General features: G+C 47.5%; 1 protein-coding gene across 8 annotated transcripts in view; it reads left to right on the plus strand.

The window, feature by feature from the left end:
- The window catches only part of KALRN (kalirin RhoGEF kinase), a 530952-nt gene that overhangs the window by 424315 nt on the left and 87452 nt on the right, over window positions 1–19185 (plus strand). For 5 of the 8 annotated variants that reach the window (XM_082262172.1, XM_082262174.1, XM_082262178.1 and 2 more), the window contains 6 exons: window positions 888–1153; window positions 7073–7180; window positions 12183–12275; window positions 13719–13846; window positions 16570–16636; window positions 17967–18070. In XM_082262172.1, the coding sequence (XP_082118298.1) occupies window positions 888–1153; window positions 7073–7180; window positions 12183–12275; window positions 13719–13846; window positions 16570–16636; window positions 17967–18070 (766 nt within the window). The remainder of the gene's footprint in view (window positions 1–887; window positions 1154–7072; window positions 7181–12182; window positions 12276–13718; window positions 13847–16569; window positions 16637–17966; window positions 18071–19185) is intronic. The other 3 variants (XM_082262173.1, XM_082262176.1, XM_082262177.1) reach the window with 3 other exon arrangements.

A 19185-nucleotide genomic window follows, 5' to 3' on the forward strand; every position in this document is an offset into this window, starting at 1 on the left:
CAGAGACTGATGTGACTGGGGGGGGGGGGGGCATTAGAGTGTAAGCTCCTCTGGTACAGAGACTGATGAGACTGTGGGGGAGGGGACATTAGAGTGTAAGCTCCTCTGGTACAGAGACTGATGTGACTGGGGGGGGGGGGGCATTAGAGTGTAAGCTCCTCTGGTGCAGAGATTGATGTGACTGGCTCAGTAATCTCTGTACAGGACTGCAGTACATGTCAGAGATATATAAATGTATAATAATAATAGTGTGTGACTGTGGGGGGACGTTAAAGTGTAAGCTCCTCTGGCTCAGTGTTCTTGGTACAGCACTGCGGTATATGTCAGAGCTATATAAATGTATAATAGATCACGGTGGGGCTGTGTGTTTGATCACTCCATGCTTTGTACTTGTAGTTCCCCAGGCTCTGGCTGCCTGTGATTGGTCAGGAAGTCCGGTAGCTGTCTGTGTAGTCTGAGCTCCATTGATCCTGTCTCCTCTCGCTGTGCTCAGTATTGATCTGTGATTTGATACACTCATTTCTGCTGATTAGGGGTTAATGACGAGCGTCAGTGGAAAGCATTGATTGGCAGCCTGCGTGTCCCCTGGCTCCGTCCAATCAGGGCCCCGGCTTTGCTCTGCTACCAGCAGCTTATTAGGGCCTTTGTTGGCATGGAGAGGGACATGGCTATCGGCGAGCCGTCACCTCTTCAATGTCATCAGAACAATGAAATTTCCGCCTGCACCGATGATTGTCCTGAAACCTAAACTCTACAAAATACGGTTCCTGAACCGGCCAATCAGGCGAGTTCCTGAGATGAGGACCGCCCATTTCTGTGTCCTGTAATTCTGATGTAAATCTAGAAGACGTTCCGCATGTGTGACCTTCTCATCTTCTTTCTTCCAGATGCTTTTTCCGTCACGGGAGAAAACGGCGGTAAGACGGACTCGGTGGCCAACCTGCAGCCGCAGTCCTCCCTGAACTCCATCTCCAGCTCTCCGGGGCCCAAACGTTCCACCAACACTCTGAAGAAGTGGCTGACCAGTCCCGTCAGGCGGCTGAACAGCGGCAAGGCCGAGAGCAACATCAAGAAGCAGAAGAAGAGGGAGCGCAACCTGGGCTCCCCGCGGGCGAACGACGACACCACCCCGCAGGGCGACAGCGCCGACGAGGTGCGACCGCACTTTTATTTATTTTTTTCATTTCAACTTTTAAAACTGAACCCAGAACAAAAAAGCTACATTTATACAGTGCCTTGAAAAAGTATTCATACCCGGGGCCCGGACAAGGGGTGGGCAGGAGGGAGGGCTGCCCTGGGCGCAATGGTTTATTGAAGGGAGGGAGGCACCCTGACCCTAACCCTAACCCTAAGGGAATGGGGGGGGGCGCAGTTTGGCATCTTTGCCCTGGGCGCAATGGTTTATTGCAGGGATTAGGGCACCCTGATCCTAACCCTAAGGGAATGGGGGGGGGCGCAGTTTGGCATCTTTGCCCTGGGCGCAATGGTTTATTGCAGGGATGGGGGCACCCTGACCCTAACCCTAAGGGAATGGGGGGGGCGCAGTTTGGCATCTTTGCCCTGGGCGCAATGGTTTATTACATGGATGGGGGCACCCTGACCCTAACCCTAAGGGAATGGGGGGGGGGGCGCAGTTTGACATCTTTGCCCTGGGCGCAATGGTTTATTGCAGGGATGGGGGCACCCTGACCCTAACCCTAAGGGAATGGGGGGGGGCGCAGTTTGGCATCTTTGCCCTGGGCGCAATGGTTTATTGAAGGGAGGGAGGTACCCTGACCCTAACCCTAAGGGAATGGGGGGCGCAGTTTGGCATATTTGCCCTGGGCGCTCGATGACCTTCCCCTGGCACTGTTGACACCCCTTGAAATTTTTCACATCTTCTCATGTTACAACCAAGAACGTAAATGTATTTTCTCTGTCGCTCATTGACAGACATAGTCCTCTTTGATTCACATCAATTGGGTTATGTTGCCTCCGCAGGAGTAGGACTAGGCAGAAAGAAAAACGTTCTGGCTCCACCCTAGGGGCAGTCCCAGAGGGTATATCCTCTTCCTGTCTGCTACAGGGAATCAGTTTTTTTCTGTCTAGTCAGGAAACTGAGAGTGATCAGACTTTGTCTGATTCACTGGACCGAGCAGCTCCAGGGCAGCCCGGTTCAGATCCAGTCGAACAATGCCACAGCAGTGGCTTATGTCAATCATCAAAGGGGCACCAGGAGTGTCCTGGCGGCCATAGAAGTGGCCAGCATTTTTCGTAGGGCGGAACTAATGTTCCAGCTCTCTCTGCGGTATTCATTCCGGGGATGAATTGGCAGGCAGATTATCTCTGCCGTCAGATTCTGGATCAAGGGGTATGATCTCTTCATCCAGGGATATTCCACCAACTGTGCCTCCGTTGGGGCACTCCGAATGGGAGCTGTTGGCATCTCAGCTCAACAGGAAAGTGCGGAGGTTTGTGGTTTGTTCCCACGATCTTCTAGCAGACACTGCAGACATGCTGATCGCCCCGTGGGGGCAGTATCAGCTACTTCCCTCCTCTCAAGTTACTGCCGAAGCTTCTTCGCAGGATAGAGGTGGAGGGAATTCCAATTATCCTGGTAGATCAGGACTGGCCTAGTCGGCCTGGTACGCCGACCTGGTCAGGCTGGTCACAGACGTTCCTTGGCGACTTCCTCTTAGGAAGGATCTGCTGTCGCAGGGACCGATCTTCCATCCTGCTTTACGATTGCTGGCTTTAACGGCCTGGCTATTGAGACCCAGGTGCTGAAGGACAAGGGATTGTCAGCTTCAGTTATTCCTACTCTAGTTAAAACAAGGAAAGCGACTTCCAGAAAGATTTATCATCGCACATGGAAGTCTTATATTGTGTGATGTGAATCCCTTGGGTTCCATCTACATCTTTATTCGGTAGTCCGAATATTGGCTTTTCTGCAACAGGGAGTTGAGCAGAAGCTGGCCTTGAGTGTTATCAAGGGTCAGGTCTCAGCATTAGCTATCTTCTTTCAGAAGCTTTTGGCTACTCATTCCTTGGTGCGGAATTTCATCCAGGGGGTGCGACACCTGGCTCCGCCAGTGCGCGCACCCTTACCATCCTGGGATCTTAATTTAGTGCTGCCGGTTCTTCAGACACCTCCCTTTGAAAATATCAGGGAGATTCCCTTGCCTACTTTATCCCAGAAGGTGGCCTTCTTGGTGGCTATCACTTCTGCACGCAGGGTGTCAGAACTGGCTGCATTATCCTGTTGTTCCCCAGATCTGGTGGTTCATAGGGATAAGGTTGTTCTTCATCCGAATCCATCCTTCCTTCCTAAGGTGGTTTCAAAGTTTCATTTGAATGAGGACAGTGTATTGTCCTTCCTATGTCCTTAGCCCAATCATCCTCGAGAATTTGCATGGCATTCCTTGGATGTAGTTCGGGCGATCAGGATATACTTGAATACTACGGATTCATTTTGTAAGACGGATTCACTGTTTGTGATCACGGATGGCCCTAAGAAGGGGTTGCCTGAATCTGCCGCGACCATCTTTAGATGGATCAGACAGACGGTGGTATAGGCTTATTCTATCTAAGGGTCGGGATCCCCCGTTCCCTGTTAAGGCGCATTCTACTCGGGCGCTTAGAGTTTCCTGGACCTTCCGCCATCAGGCGTCAGTGGTTCAGGTTTTCAAGGCGACTGTTTAGTAGTCGGTTCATACCTTTACAATATTGTATAAGGTTTATGTGATGGCATCGTCAGATGCCTCTTCTGGCCGCAAGGTTCCTGCAGGCCACTGTTTGAGGAGACTGTTGGTCTACCTCGAGGATTTGTGGGGTAGGTCTCATCTGTTTACTCGATGAGTCCTTTGATACTTCTGGTTGGCTCCGGTTGGGCCTTCTAGATTGGATTTTGATTTCTGTCAATCCCACCCCTCATTTGTGGCACTGCTTCTGGATGTCCCTATTGATGAGAATCAAAGAGGACTACGTCTGTCAATGAGCGACAGAGAAAATTGGATTTTTGTAAGATCTTACCGTAAAATCCTTTTCTCTTAGCTCATTGACAGACGTAGTACCCTCCCCTCTATCATTGAGTTGGGTTGGGTTAAATTCTCTGACACTGCTTCGTAACAGAACTGATTCCCTGTAGCAGACAGGAAGAGGATATACCCTCTGGGACTGCCCCTAGGGTGGAGCCAGAACGTTTTTCTTTCTGCCTAGTCCTACTCCTGCGGAGGCAGCATAACCCAATTGATGTGAATCAAAGAGGACTACGTCTGTCAATGAGCTAAGAGAAAAGGATTTTACGGTAAGATCTTACAAAAATCCAATTTTATTGGGATTTTATGTGATAGACCGACACAAAGTGGCCATAATTGTAAAGTGGAAGGAAAATGATAAATGATACAAATCTGTGAAAAGTGTGGGGGGGAGGGCATTTGTATTCACCCCCCTTTACTCTGATACCCCTAACTAAAATCTAGTGGATCCAGTTGCCTTCAGAAGTCACCTAATTAGTAAATAGAGTCCATCTGTGTGTAATGTAATCTCAGTATAAATACAGCTGTTCTGTGAAGCCCTCAGAGGTTTGTTAGAGAACCTTAGTGAACAAACAGCATCATGAAGGCCAAGGAACACAGCAGACAGGTCAGGGATAAAGTTGTGGAGAAGTATAAAGCAGGGTTAGGTTATAAAAAAATCCCCCAAGCTTTGACCATCTCACGGAGCGCTGTTCAATCCATCATGGGAAAATGGAAAGAGTATGGCACAACTGCAACCCTACCAAGACATGGCCGTCCACCTAAACTGACCGGCCGGGCCCCTACCAAGACATGGCCGTCCACCTAAACTGACCGGCCGGGCCCCTACCAAGACATGGCCGTCCACCTAAACTGACCGGCCGGGCCCCTACCAAGACATGGCCGTCCACCTAAACTGACCGGCTGGGCTCCTACCAAGACATGGCCGTCCACCTAAACTGACCGGCCGGGCCCCTACCAAGACATGGCCGTCCACCTAAACTGACCGGCCGGGCCCCTACCAAGACATGGCCGTCCACCTAAACTGACCGGCCGGGCCCCTACCAAGACATGGCCGTCCACCTAAACTGACCGGCTGGGCTCCTACCAAGACATGGCCGTCCACCTAAACTGACCGCCCGGGCCCCTACCAAGACATGGCCGTCCACCTAAACTGACCGGCCGGGCCCCTACCAAGACATGGCCGTCCACCTAAACTGACCGGCCGGGCCCCTACCAAGACATGGCCGTCCACCTAAACTGAGGCAAGGAGAGCATTCATCAGAGAAGCAGCCAAGAGGCCCATGGGAACTCTGGAGGAGCTGCAGAGATCCACAGCTCAGGTGGGAGAATCTGTCCACAGGACAACTATTAGTCATCACTCCACAAATCTGCCCTTTATGGAAGAGTGAGAAGAAGAAAGCCATTGGTGGAAGAAAGCCATAAGAAGTCCTGTTTGCAGTTTGGGAGAAGCCATGTGGGGGACACAGCAAACATGTGGGGGGAGGAGCTCTGCTCAGAGGAGACCAAACATGAAGCAAAACGCTATGTGTGGGGGGAAAACTAACACTGCACATCACCCTGAACACCCCATCCCCACTGTGAAACATGGTGGTGGCAGCATCATGGTGTGGGGATGCTTTTCTTCAGCAGGGACAGGGAAGCTGGTCAGAGTTGATGGGAAGATGGATGGAGCCAAATACAGGGCAATCTTAGAAGAAAAGACTTGTGACTGGGGCGGAGGTTCACCTTCCAGCAGGACAACGACCGGAAACATCCAGCCAGAGCTACAATGGAATGGTTTACATCAAAGCATATTCATGTGTTAGAATGGCCCAGTCACAGTCCAGACCTAAATCACATTGAGAATCTGTGACAAGACTTGAAAATTGCTGTTCACAGACGCTTTCCATCCAATCTGACAGAGATGGGATATTCTGCAGAGAAGAATGGACAGAAATGTCCTCTCTAGATGTGCAAAGCTGGTAGAGACATCCCCAAAAAGACTCCCAGCTGTAATTGCAGGGAAAGGCGGAGCTACAAAGTATTGACTCCGGGGGGTGAATACAAATGCAGCCACACTTTTCACAGATTTATTTGTATCATTTATCATTTTCCTTCCACTTCACAATTATGGTCACTTTGTGTCGGTCTATCACAGAAAATCCCAATAAAATACATTTACATTTTTGGTTGTAACATGAGAAAGTGTGGGAAAATTCAAGGGGTGTGAATACTTTTTCAAGGCACTGTAAATGAAGAAAAAAAAGTGTGTGTATATGTATATATGTTTGTGTTATGTATATATTTAGGTGTGTGTGTATGTATGTATGTATGTGTGTGTGTGTATATATATATATATATACACACATACAAAATTATAAAAAAAAAAAAATATATATATATATTTATATTTTTTTATGTATATATATATATATATATATTTGTATACTCACTCTCACACACATAAATATACATAAAAAAATATATACACACACATTTATACATAAAAATATATATATATATCTCTACACATAAATATATATATATATATATATATATATATATATATATATATATTAATGTGTGTGTGTGTATATATATATATATATATATATATATATATTTGTGTTTATATATATATATATATATAGGCTGTCAATCCAGTCCTACGATTTACACTGCTCCGCAACTCAGCACAGTCCAGTCTGGCAGGGCAGGAGACCTGATACAGTAAAGTAACACCTATACAGATGTTGTCCTTCCTCCAGCTTGTGACTGGACAGTGCAAGGAGAAGCAGCAGACTGATCATCAGGTGAGCTCATCTCTGTCACTCTGCTGTCTCCTCCAACCAGTGGGCATCTTGTGAGCACTGCAGTTTGCACCTTGTGCTACTTTTCGCTCCACTGCCGATCCTTGCTCTGCTACACACCACAGTGACTCCATGTGCTGCTTCTCACTCCATTAGTCTGAGCTCTGCACTACGGGGACTGCAAGAGGCTGAGTTCCAGTCAGTGGGTAGGTGGCACAGAAATCTGCCCCCCGGCTCCGTTGTCACCGTGTTTATTTTTTTCAGAAGGGCAAGAAAGGTTGGGACGAGGAGGCGGACGACGACTCGCACACTCCCCTACCGCCACCCATGAAGATCTTCGACAACGAGCCGGTGCCGGTGCCAGACGACAAGGTACTGTGATTGGGTGATCCCGAATTCCCTGCTGAATGAGACGTCTGAAGCCACGCAGATTATAATCCCTGTTTGGTTTTCAGTTTGTAAAATACATTTTAGGGATAAACCGCTACCATTTTTTTACAGCGAGTGCCGATACCAAATACCGATCCCTACTGCAACTGTTTTGTTCACACTTCAGCTGTCAGCAATGAAGCATTGAAAAGTTATTTACAAATTAAATACATTTTTTTTTTTTTTTTACATTTTGCGCTTTTTTTTTTTCCCCATGTGAAACGTGTAAAAATCTGAACAAACCAAACAAACAAAAACATTTTTTAATTATTAATGGTTGAGAAAATAGAAGTGAACAAATAAATCAGCAGGAAAATAATAAATGGAGAAGGGGAAAAAAGGAGTTAATTCAAGCTTACTAGAGTTATTTAAGGGTTGTTAAGGGGTTAAACAGATGAACATTTAATATAAAAAAAAAAAAAACTTGGCAGGTTGCTTTAACCATTTTAGCCCCGGAGGATTTGGCTGCTCAAAGACCAGGCCCTATTTAGCAATTCGCGACTGCGTGACTTTAACTGACAATTGCGCGGTCGTGCGACGCTGTACCCAAATAAAATTGATGTCCTTTTTTTCCCCACAAACAGAGCTTTCTTTTAGTGGTATTTGATCACCTCTGCGATTTTTATTTTTTGCGCTATAAACAAAAAAAGAGCGACAATTCTGGAAAAAAATATATATTTTTCACATTCTGCTATATAACGTTCCCAAAAAAAAAAAATGTAAAAATCAAAATGTTTTAACATTTTAGGCCAATTTGTTTTATGCTACATATTTTTGGTAAAAAAAGTGTATTTTGTTTGGTTTTCGCAAAAGTTATCGCGACTACCAACTATGTCATTTTTATTGTTTTTTTTTTTTTTTTTTACTAGTAATGGCGGCGATCTGCGATTTTTTAGCGGGACTGCGACATTGCGGCGGACAGATCAGACCCCTAACTGACATTTTTGACACTTTTGGGGGGACCAGTGACATTACTACCAAAATCAGTGCTAAAAATATGCACTGTTACTTTAATAATGACACTCCCGCCCCCACTCGGCAGCAGCAAAGCCAATGCACGGGTCAAGCAGCTCCGATTGCCTCCTGACACCCGCGATCGCTCCCCGCTGAGAGAGAAGGGCGGTCAGATGCTGTAAACACAGCTGACCGTTCTTCTACCTGGAATGATCACAGAGCGCCTGTGATCATTCTATATAGGAACACAGGTCTCTATGATCATTTCACAAGCCCCGCCCCCCCAAAGTTAGAATCACTCCCCTAAGCTCACATTTAACCCCTTGATCACCCACAGGGTTAACCCCTTCCCTGCCAGTGTCATTATTACAGTGACAGTGCATATTTATAGCACTGATTACTGTAGTAATGTCACTGGTCCCCCCAAAAATGTCAGTTAGGGGCCCGATCTGTCCGCTGCAATGTCGCAGTCCTGCTAAAAATCGCAGATCGCCGCCATTACTAGTAAAAAAAATAAAAATAAATAAAAATGACATAAAGCTTTCCAGTAGTTTTAGTAAACGCGATAACTTTTGTGCAAACCAATCAAAATACACGCTTATTGTGATTTTGTTTACCAAAAATATGTAGCAGAAAACAAATTGGCCTAAAATGATGAAAAAAATTTGATTTTTAAGTTTTTTTTATTTTTTTTTTATTGGGAATGTTATATAGCAGAAAGTAAAAAATGTTTTTTTTTTTTTTACCACGATTTGTCGGGAGACAATTGCGGCAAAATCGCGTCACGTTTGGGGTGCTGTTGCAAGTCATGGGAATCGCACGGGGCTTCCCTTTGATTTGCAATGATTTGGGATTGTGGGCAGAATCCCGGCGATTCTGTGTGTGATCCGATACTCCAGTATGTGAATGGAGCCTAATATAAAATATCTGCGTCCATCTATAAATATAACAATGTAACCAATACGAGGAAATCCTCCCTCAATCATCAAATCCATTATACCAATATAGTCTTCTGTTTATGAATGGAGTCCATTCATAGCTGAACAATCTTCATGGATGGACGCTGTTTATGGATTATTCTGTTTATGAATGGATCCTGTTTATGTTCTTTTTTATGGATTATGTTTAAGGTTGAACACTTTTTATGAATGGACGCGGTTTATGGATTAAACACATTTATGAATGGATGAATGTTTATTATGTTTCTGGTTCAATGCTGTTTCTAAATGTACATTGTTTATGAATTATGTTCTTTTTTATGGATCATGTTTCTGGTTGAACACTATTAGTAAAGGGATCCTGTTTAGAAATGATTCTGTTTATGAATGGATGAATGTTTATGGATTATGTTTCTGGTTCAATGCTGTTTATGAATGGAGCTTGTTTATGAATGGACCCTGTTTATGCATGGACCCTGTTTATGCATGGACCCTGTTTATGAATGGACCCTGTTTATGGATGGACTCTGTTTATGGATGGACCCTGTTTATGAATGGACTCTGTTTATGAATGGACCCTGTTTATGGATGGACTCTGTTTATGAATGAACCCTGTTTATGGATGAACCCTGTTTATGAATGGACCCTGTTTATGGATGGACCCTGTTTATGGATGGACTCTGTTTATGGATGGACCCTGTTTATGGATGGACCCTGTTTATGAATGGACCCTGTTTATGAATGGACCCTGTTTATGGATGGACCCTGTTTATGAATGGACCCTGTTTATGGATGGACCCTGTTTATGGATGGACCCTGTTTATGAATGGACTCTGTTTATGGATGGACTCTGTTTATGGATGGACCCTGTTTATGGATGGACCCTGTTTATGAATGGACCCTGTTTATGAATGGACCCTGTTTATGAATGGACCCTGTTTATGGATGGACCCTGTTTATGGATGGACCCTGTTTATGAATGGACCCTGTTTATGGATGGACCCTGTTTATGGATGGACCCTGTTTATGAATGGACCCTGTTTATGGATGGACCCTGTTTATGAATGGACCCTGTTTATGAATGGACCCTGTTTATGGATGGACCCTGTTTATGGATGGACCTTGTTTATGAATGGACTCTGTTTATGGATGGACCCTGTTTATGGATGGACCCTGTTTATGGATGGACCCTGTTTATGGATGGACCCTGTTTATGAATGGACCCTGTTTATGGATGGACCCTGTTTATGGATGGACCCTGTTTATGGATGGACCTTGTTTATGAATGGACCCTGTTTATGAATGGACCCTGTTTATGAATGGACCCTGTTTATGAATGGACCCTGTTTATGAATGGACCCTGTTTATGGATGGACCCTGTTTATGAATGGACCCTGTTTATGGATGGACCCTGTTTATGAATGGACCCTGTTTATAGATGGACCCTGTTTATGGATGGACCCTGTTTATGGATGGACCCTGTTTATGAATGGACCCTGTTTATGAATGGACCCTCTTTATGAATGGACCCTGTTTATGAATGGACCCTGTTTTTGCACAGATAATTTATATTATTGGACCCCGGCAATGATATTATTTATTCGATGTATTTGATTTGATTTCATGTATTGTTTAGATTGAGGTTTTTGATATTTTAGCACCACAATAAAAGATGAGGTCAGATGAGGTCAGAGAATGGCCCCGCCCACAGATCAGCCACAGAGGAATATATAGGATTGTACTGTGTGCCTTTATATACATCCTTCTGCCCCATACCCTCCCCCGCCCATATACCTGCAACCTGAACTATGCAACCCGCAATTAAAATGAATAAGACACAAATTTTACTCTGCTTTCAATGCTTAATCCTGCTCTATCATTGGCTCCTACACTCTGTATTATTATAAGGGACACGCTGTCACATGACTTCTAAAGGTCTAACGCCCGCCACTTCCACTGAACCGTTACTAATCTGTTTATCAGCGCGATGTTTCAGCAAGATTTGCTTGTGCTTCTAATTGTGTGTTTGGCGAGTGCGGTGGGGAGTCATGGATGTCGCATGGAAGTGTCTATGGAGCAGTATTCTGCAGAGCATGCTGGGAATTTATTAGCAGTGTGGCATTCTATGGCAAAGCATGCTGGCAGCTGTTCAGTGGCAGTTGGACAGTGCAGTGGATGGGAGATATTCAATGGCAGTTGGACAATGCCGTGGATGGGAGTTGTGCAATGGCAGTTGGACAGCGAGTGGTTGGCAATTACACAGTAAAGGTGGGTGGGAGTTGTTCAGTGGCAGTTGGACAGCGCACTGGGTGGGGTTATTGAATTGCAGTTGCACAGTGAGGTGGGTGGGAGTTTTTCAATAACAATTTGACAGCACAGTGGGTAGGAGTTGCTCAATTGCAGTTAGAAAGTGCAGTGGGTGGGAGATGTTCAATGGGAATTGGACTGCAAGGGAGGTGGTAGTTCAGTGACAATTGGACAGTGTAGTGGGTGGGAGTTGTTCAATGGCAGTTGGATAGCGCAGTGGATAGCGGTGGCACAGTGAGGTGGGTGGGAGTTGTTCAGTGGCAATTGGACAACGCAGTGGATGGGAGTTGTTTAAATAGCAGTTGGACAGTGCAGTGGGTGGGAGATGTTCAATGGCAATTGAACAGCGTAGTGGAAGACCGTTGGACAGCGCTGTGCGTGGGGGTTTGTTGTCAGTTCTTCAGTGCAGTGGGTGGGGGATGTTCAATGGTGGTTGGATAGCACAGTTGGACAGTGAGATTGGTGGGAGTTATTCAATGGCAGTTGGACAGTGCAGTATAAGAGCCAATGTGCTGCGTTGCTTGGCTTGCGGATGAAAGCACTGCATTGTGGTAATTTGATGGATGGATGGGTATGGATGCAGTGTGATGTCTTCTGATGGGTGAGGATTCATATTTGGCCTCTGACTAATCTCTCTCACCCTTTCTTCCCCATAATCCCTCTGTGTCTCCTGCCTGGCAACATGCTGCTTCCTCCTCCCTGGCACCCGCTACCCTGCTTTCCCTCCACACATCTACGGCCTGCAGCCCTCCTTACTTGTGGCCCGTCAGAGTTCAGGCGAGGTCCCCAGTGCAGCCGAACTGGTCAGTGCAATTGAGAACCTGGTCAGGAACAAAATGGTAAGTGCCAGGATAGTCGTGCCAATCACAGCTCTTCTTGGGCTCAATCCGGTTTCTCAGGGGCGGGTCTAATTCTGCTCTCTGCTCTTCAAACCATGCAATTGGCTTTGGGCATCACAATTTGATCTTCCAGATTATTTTCATTTTGTAGATCTGTCCGTGTTCTCTGTTTGTCCTTTATTGTTTACCATGACAAAGATTTCATCTTCTAAATGTGTCACATGACGGCTTCTTTAACCTCCAAAAGCGATCAATCCGAATTCCCTGCAATACTTGTTCATTCTTTTTTATGTATATTGAATATTTTGAGGGATGGTTGAAATTATAAGGGATTGAAACTCCTCATAATGGGCACAGTTGGTGTACAGACCCGGGAACTCAGCACAGGGATGGTGGGAACCCCTCATAATGGGCACAGCAGGGTACAGACCCAGGAACTCAGCACAGGGATGGTGGGAACCCCTCATAATAGGCACAGCGGGTGTACAGACCCGGGAACTCAGCACAGGGATGGTGGGAACCCCTCATAATGGGCACAGCAGGGTACAGACCCAGGAACTCAGCACAGGGATGATGGGAACCCCTCATAATGAGCACAGCAGGTGTACAGACCTGGGAACCCAGCACAGGGATGGTGGGAACCCCTCATAATGGGCACAGCAGGGTACAGACCCAGGAACTCAGCACAGGGATGGTGGGAACCCCTCATAATAGGCACAGCGGGTGTACAGACCCGGGAACTCAGCACAGGGATGATGGGAACCCCTCATAATGAGCACAGCAGGTGTACAGACCTGGGAACTCAGCACAGGGATGGTGGGAACCCCTCATAATGGGCACAGCCGGTATAAAGAGATAGGAACTCAGCACAGGGATGGTGGGAACCCCTCATAATGGGCACAGCCGGTATAAAGAGATAGGAACTCAGCACAGGGATGGTGGGAACCCCTCATAATGGGCACAGCAGGTATACAGAGATAGGAACTCAATGTGCAACTTGTAGGTTGGCGCTCCACAATTTCATAAAGTCCCTGTGGATTTTGCTGCATTGGTCAGATTTCTGGGATTGCAGCAACACTCTGACCGGGACTGAGATAACTTTCTTTAGTTGTCTGATTTCACACTTAAGCTCCGCCCTATGACAGAGGAACGGGGATGGTTGTACCTCCGCAGTGCGCCTGCTTTCACAGAGTACTGACATCTTTTTCAGCACTGAGGACGCAGAGCATAGAAATAACATTTTCTTTTTTTATCTTGAACTTATTTTACCCAAGGGGTTGCTTTAAGCTGTTATGTGATTGGCTGGTTCCAGTGTCTGTCCTTTTTTTTCCTCGTCCTTCATTCCTGTGCTTGGTTCCCCCATGTTCTGGTGATCTATGATTATTTCTGTTCTGGAGGTTGGAGGGTTAATAATGGCGTCTCACGGTCCCAATCTCTCCCCAGACCATAGATGGCGGCTCGTACTCGGGCTCTCAGGTAACAGACGGGTATTCTAACGAAGGGATGATGCCAATGCCTGTACCCAGGAACCACGAGGAGGAGCAGAAGGCGAAGGCTCTCCGAGGAAGAATGTGAGTTTCATTTATGATTCTTCTTTGTCTTTCTTATCGGACGCCCTGGACTGACTAACCCCCCCCCCCCCCCCCCGGCCTTGCCCCTGCCCACGCCTCTGCTGTGCACATGGTGGGGTTGGTCAGTTGGCATTGATGCTTCCAGGGTACATGGAGTAGGTGCCCCATCAGCTTGTTTCTAGTTACGATGATTGTCGTCCGTCAGAACAAAGAACTTTCTATGTAGGAGAAACCTAATAACCTCTGTAGACAATGGAGGCATTGTGTGCCGGGATGGGCCCCGGGGGCTTTGTTATACCAGCTGTGCAGAGAAACCGCTAAACCACAGCGCTTCTCCCAGTATCCAACCCTCGTGCTTCCAGAACCTCCAAACCTCCCAGCATCTAGAACCATTAAGACCCTCCATCGTCCAACGTACTGTTTCACCCACACTCCCCCCCCCACCCCACCCCACATATGTCTGTTTTCTGATCTAGAACCAACAATATCCAAGGGGAGAGAATCACAAGTGCCAATCTAAGTGTAGTATGACAGGATAAAAAACAATGTTACTCACAAGAGTAGCGTGCAAAAGGCGTAAGATAATGAGTTGGATGGTCCTGGGCATCAGGCATCTAGGGGGGGTCCCTCTGGTACTGGACACGGCTTGTGCTGAGGAATGGAGGTCACCTGTATGTTGCCAGGAGGCTTTCCTTGTCCATAGGCTGCCGAAGCTCCGATCGTCCGAGGGCCGTGACGTCACTTCCTGGATGCCGAGCTGCAGAGTAACGGCGACGCGTTGCGGACCGTGCGCTCCTTCTTCAGGCCATCTGAACCAACAAGTTCCCCTACCATCCCACTAAATTGCTCAGTTTCTGATCTGGACCTTCCCACATACTTATGATTCCTGATCTAGAACCTACAATTCATCCTCTCCACTACCATCAATATCACCCCCCTAAATTGCCCAGTTTCTGATATAGTGACCACCCCCCATCTACACACTTCATGATTGCTGATCTAGAACCGTAAGTTCCTCCATTACCTCTCTATGCCTAATTTCTTGTTCACAACTAATAAACTCTCCCACCATACCCCTCCATCCCATTCCAGGTCTAGGACCTCCCTTTCATTTTCATATGTACACAATGCCCTACCCAGGGTCTAGAGCTTTCCCACCATTCTCATGTGTGCTCACGGTCCCATTGGAGGTCTGGGACCCCCATATCATTCCCATGGATGCATACTGCCCTATTCTGGGTCTAGCACCTCCCATTCTATTCTATTCTGTGCACACTGCCCTGTCTCAGGTCTATAACACCCAACCATTCCCATGTGTGCATACAGCCCTACCCTGGGACTAGAACCTTTCTACCACTCCTGTCAATGCACACTGCCCTTTCCCTGGTCTGGAACACCCCTATTCTCATCCATGACCACTGCCCTGTCCCAAGTCTAGAGCCTCACTACCATTCCTATGTGTGCACACTTCCCTGTTTCAGGTCTATAACCTCCCTTAGTTTCCCATGTGTGCTTACAGCCTGTCTTGGGTCTAGAACCCCCGACCATTCCCATCTGTACATACTGCCCTGTCCTAGGTCTAGAACACCTCTATTCCCATCAATGCCTAGTGCCCTCTCCGCAGTCTAGAGCCTCCCTACCATTCTCATCTGTACACACTGCCCTGTCCCTGGTCTGGAATACCCCTATTCCCATCCATGCCCACTGTCCCGGGATTAGAACCCCCAACCATTCCCATGTGTGCATACAGCCCTATCCTGGGTCCAGAACCTTTCTACCATTCCTGTCAACGCAAACTGCCCTTCCCCAGGTCTAGAACACCCATATTCTCATCCATGCCCACTGCCCTGTCCTGGGTCTAAAGCCTCCCTGCCAGTCCTATGTGTGCAAACTGCCCTGTCCTGAGTCTAGAGCCTCCCTACCATTCCTATGTGTGCAAACTGCCCTGTCCCGAGTCTAGAGCCTCACTACCATTCCTATGTGTGCACACTGTCCTGTCCCAGGTCTAGAAAACTTCTATTCCCATCCATGTCCACTGCCCTGTCCTGGGTCTAAAGCCTCCCTGCCATTCCTATGTGTGAACACTGCCCTGTTCATGGTCTAGAACCTCCCTACCATTCCTGTCTGTACACACTGCCCGGTCCCATGTCTAGAACACCTCTATTCCCATCCATGCCTACTGCCTTGTTCCCAGTCTAGAGCCTCCCTACTATTCCCATGTGTGCACACTGCCCTGTCCCAGGTCTAGAACCTCCCTTCTTTTCCCATCTGTACATACAGCCTGTCTTGGGGCCTAGAACCACCCCCTACCATTCCATTCTGTACCTACTGCCCTGTCCTAGGTCTAGAAAACTTCTATTCCCATCCATGTCCAATGCCCTGTCCTGGGTCTAGAGCCTCCCTACCATTCCTATGTGTGCACACTGCCCTGTTCTAGGTCTAGAACATTTCCCATGTAGCCTGTTTTGGGTCTAGAACCTCCCTACTATTCCTATCTGTACATACTGCCCTGTACCAGGTCTAGAACCCCCCCTACCATTCCCATCCATGCACACCGTCCCATCCCTGATCTAGAATGGATTGCTTGCCAAGTACAGGAGATACTTTGTAGATGGGGTTCGCCTTTCAGCAGGAAATCTGTTTGCCTTTAATCCTGGCCTGGCAGACCATTCATTGGCTCTCCCTGTATTGATGAATGATAATTCTGATATCATTTCTTGCAGGTTTGTCCTAAACGAGTTGGTGCAGACGGAGAAGGATTATGTGAAAGATCTGGGGGTGGTGGTAGAGGTAAGTGACCCTCCTCTGTCTTCTCTGAGACTGGCAGAGCCACTGACTTGGGGGAACTGTCATGGCAGAAATTTAAAGGGTGCCAATGTGGACTTCATAGACATACTGGCAGGTTCTGAAGGAAGCCAATACACATTTTCTAAACAGATTTGCTCTAAAGTGACCAGGGGAGGACTGGGGCAGGGGGCAGGGGGGCAATTGCCCCCTGGGCCGCTCTGATGCTCCATAAAAGGCTGCACCGCTTTTGCCACAGACATGCCTAAAGGATTCCTAGTGAAGAGAAGTAAAAAGTCTCTGCCATTGACCTACTAAGTGCAGGATGAAGACAAGGACAGAGCACGAGGAAGGCGTAAAGCCGAAACGCGTCAGCGTTTGTCACGTTGTCACCGCTATCCATGCTGGAATAAACTTCTTAGAAACTATGTGGAAGAAGCATTTTTGTGTGCCGGCTTTGTTCATATAACATAAGGACAGAGCGCAGGTCGGTTCCATGCCCCACTGGAGACTCTTCTCCCCCAGCTCCCCCCAACCGCCCCCTGCTGGCCAGGTCAGAAACCTGGATTCCGTCAGTAAGTAGAGAGTACCTGGAGCAGGGCTTCACCTTGGAATGGGGGTCAGGAGGAGGATGGGAAGAGAGAGAGTGGGAGGGGGGCTGAGTCGCTGCACCATGGGCCTCTGGTTTTTGCACTTGCCCCCTGGGCCGAAAGTTGCCAGTCTGCCCCTGAAAGTGACCCTGTCATCAGACCCTTCATTTCAATATCAATCTTCCCATAAGATGATCTGTGCATTTAACATTTGATGCATGCGATTTACATGCAAAATCCTCCCTTGTATAGAAACCCATAAGCCCTGAGACTTCTGACGGGTGCCGCCATCTTGGATGTGATGTCAGCAGCCCCAGCAGACTCGGAGCTGTCACTCAAGAGACACCCTAAAGTATTCCCTTTCATTCCCTATGGCAGCTACATAGGTTACCTGGGGAGGTCAGGAGGGGAGCTGGGTCAGCACAGACGATAGACACTACCAGATAAGACAAGGTCTATGATGTCATTGACGTGCAAGGGGGGAAGGGAGTTGACCTTTCCTGGGGTAGTCACATTTTCTAGGTACACTGCAAGTCTTTCGAAATTCTGTATGGAAAGAAAAACACTGCAAATAAATATTTCAGTTTTTACAGATTGTGAATTTTACCAACTTTACCGCCTAACAAACCTTAATGGGGATATTAGATGTTTTTCTTTAATAAATGTTGATTAAAAACCGCTGTCATGTTAATCCTCATTGTCCCCCCCCCCCCCCCCCCCACCCCACCCCTTCCCTTCCTTTACAGGGCTTTATCCCACGGATAGAGGAGAAAGGGACCCCAGATGATATGAACGGGAAAGAGAAGATCGTGTTCGGCAACATTCATCAGATCTACGACTGGCATAAAGAGTAAGCTTCATTATACAGATTATCTTACCATTATGATGGAATACCTGGTATACATACTGCTATGTGTCTTGTACTAGTTTGTGTCTCTGCCCCTCCCACAATGATGCGATTTCCCTGCAGTAGTTTGTGTCTCTGCCCCTCCCACAATGATGTGATTTCCCTGCAGTAGTTTGTGTCTCTGCTCCTCCCACACTGGGGAGATTTCTGCAGTAGTTTGTGTCTCTGCCCCTCCCACACTGGGGAGATTTCTGCAGTAATTTGTGTCTCTACCCCTCCCACAATGGGGAGATTTCCTGCAGTAGTTTATGTCTCTGCCCCTCCCACAATGGGGAGATTTCCTGCAGTAGTTTATGTCTCTGCCCCTCCCACATTTGGGAGATTTCCTGCAGTAGTTTGTGTATCTGCCCCTCCCACAATGGGGAGATTTCCTGCAGTAGTTTGTGTCTCTGCCCCTCCCACAATGATGCAATTTCCCTGCAGTAGTTTGTGTCTCTGCCCCTCCCACAGTGGTGAGATTTCCCTGCAGTAGTTTGTGTCTCTGCCCCTCCCACTATGGTGAGATTTCCTGCAGTAGTTTGTGTCTCTGCCCCTCCCACACTGGGGAGATTTCCTGCACTAGTTTGTGTCTCTGCCCCTCCCACACTGGGGAGATTTCTGCAGTAGTTTGTGTCTCTGCCCCTCCCACACTGGGGAGATTTCTGCAGTAGTTTGTGTATCTGCCCCTCCCACAATGGGGAGATTTCCTGCAGTAGTTTGTGTCTCTGCCCCTCCCACAATGATGCAATTTCCCTGCAGTAGTTTGTGTCTCTGCCCCTCCCACAGTGGTGAGATTTCCCTGCAGTAGTTTGTGTCTCTGCCCCTCCCACTATGGTGAGATTTCCTGCACTAGTTTGTGTCTCTGCCCCTCCCACACTGGGGAGATTTCCTGCACTAGTTTGTGTCTCTGCCCCTCCCACACTGGGGAGATTTCTGCAGTAGTTTGTGTCCCTGCCCCTCCCACACTGGGGAGATTTCTGCAGTAGTTTGTGTCTCTGCCCCTCCCACACTGGGGAGATTTCTGCAGTAATTTGTGTCTCTGCCCCTCCCACAATGGGGAGATTTCCTGCAGTAGTTTA

The sequence above is a fragment of the Pelophylax lessonae genome (genome assembly GCF_965119305.1).
Source record: "Pelophylax lessonae genome assembly, chromosome: 6".
In the NCBI taxonomy this organism is placed as follows: domain Eukaryota; kingdom Metazoa; phylum Chordata; class Amphibia; order Anura; family Ranidae; genus Pelophylax; species Pelophylax lessonae.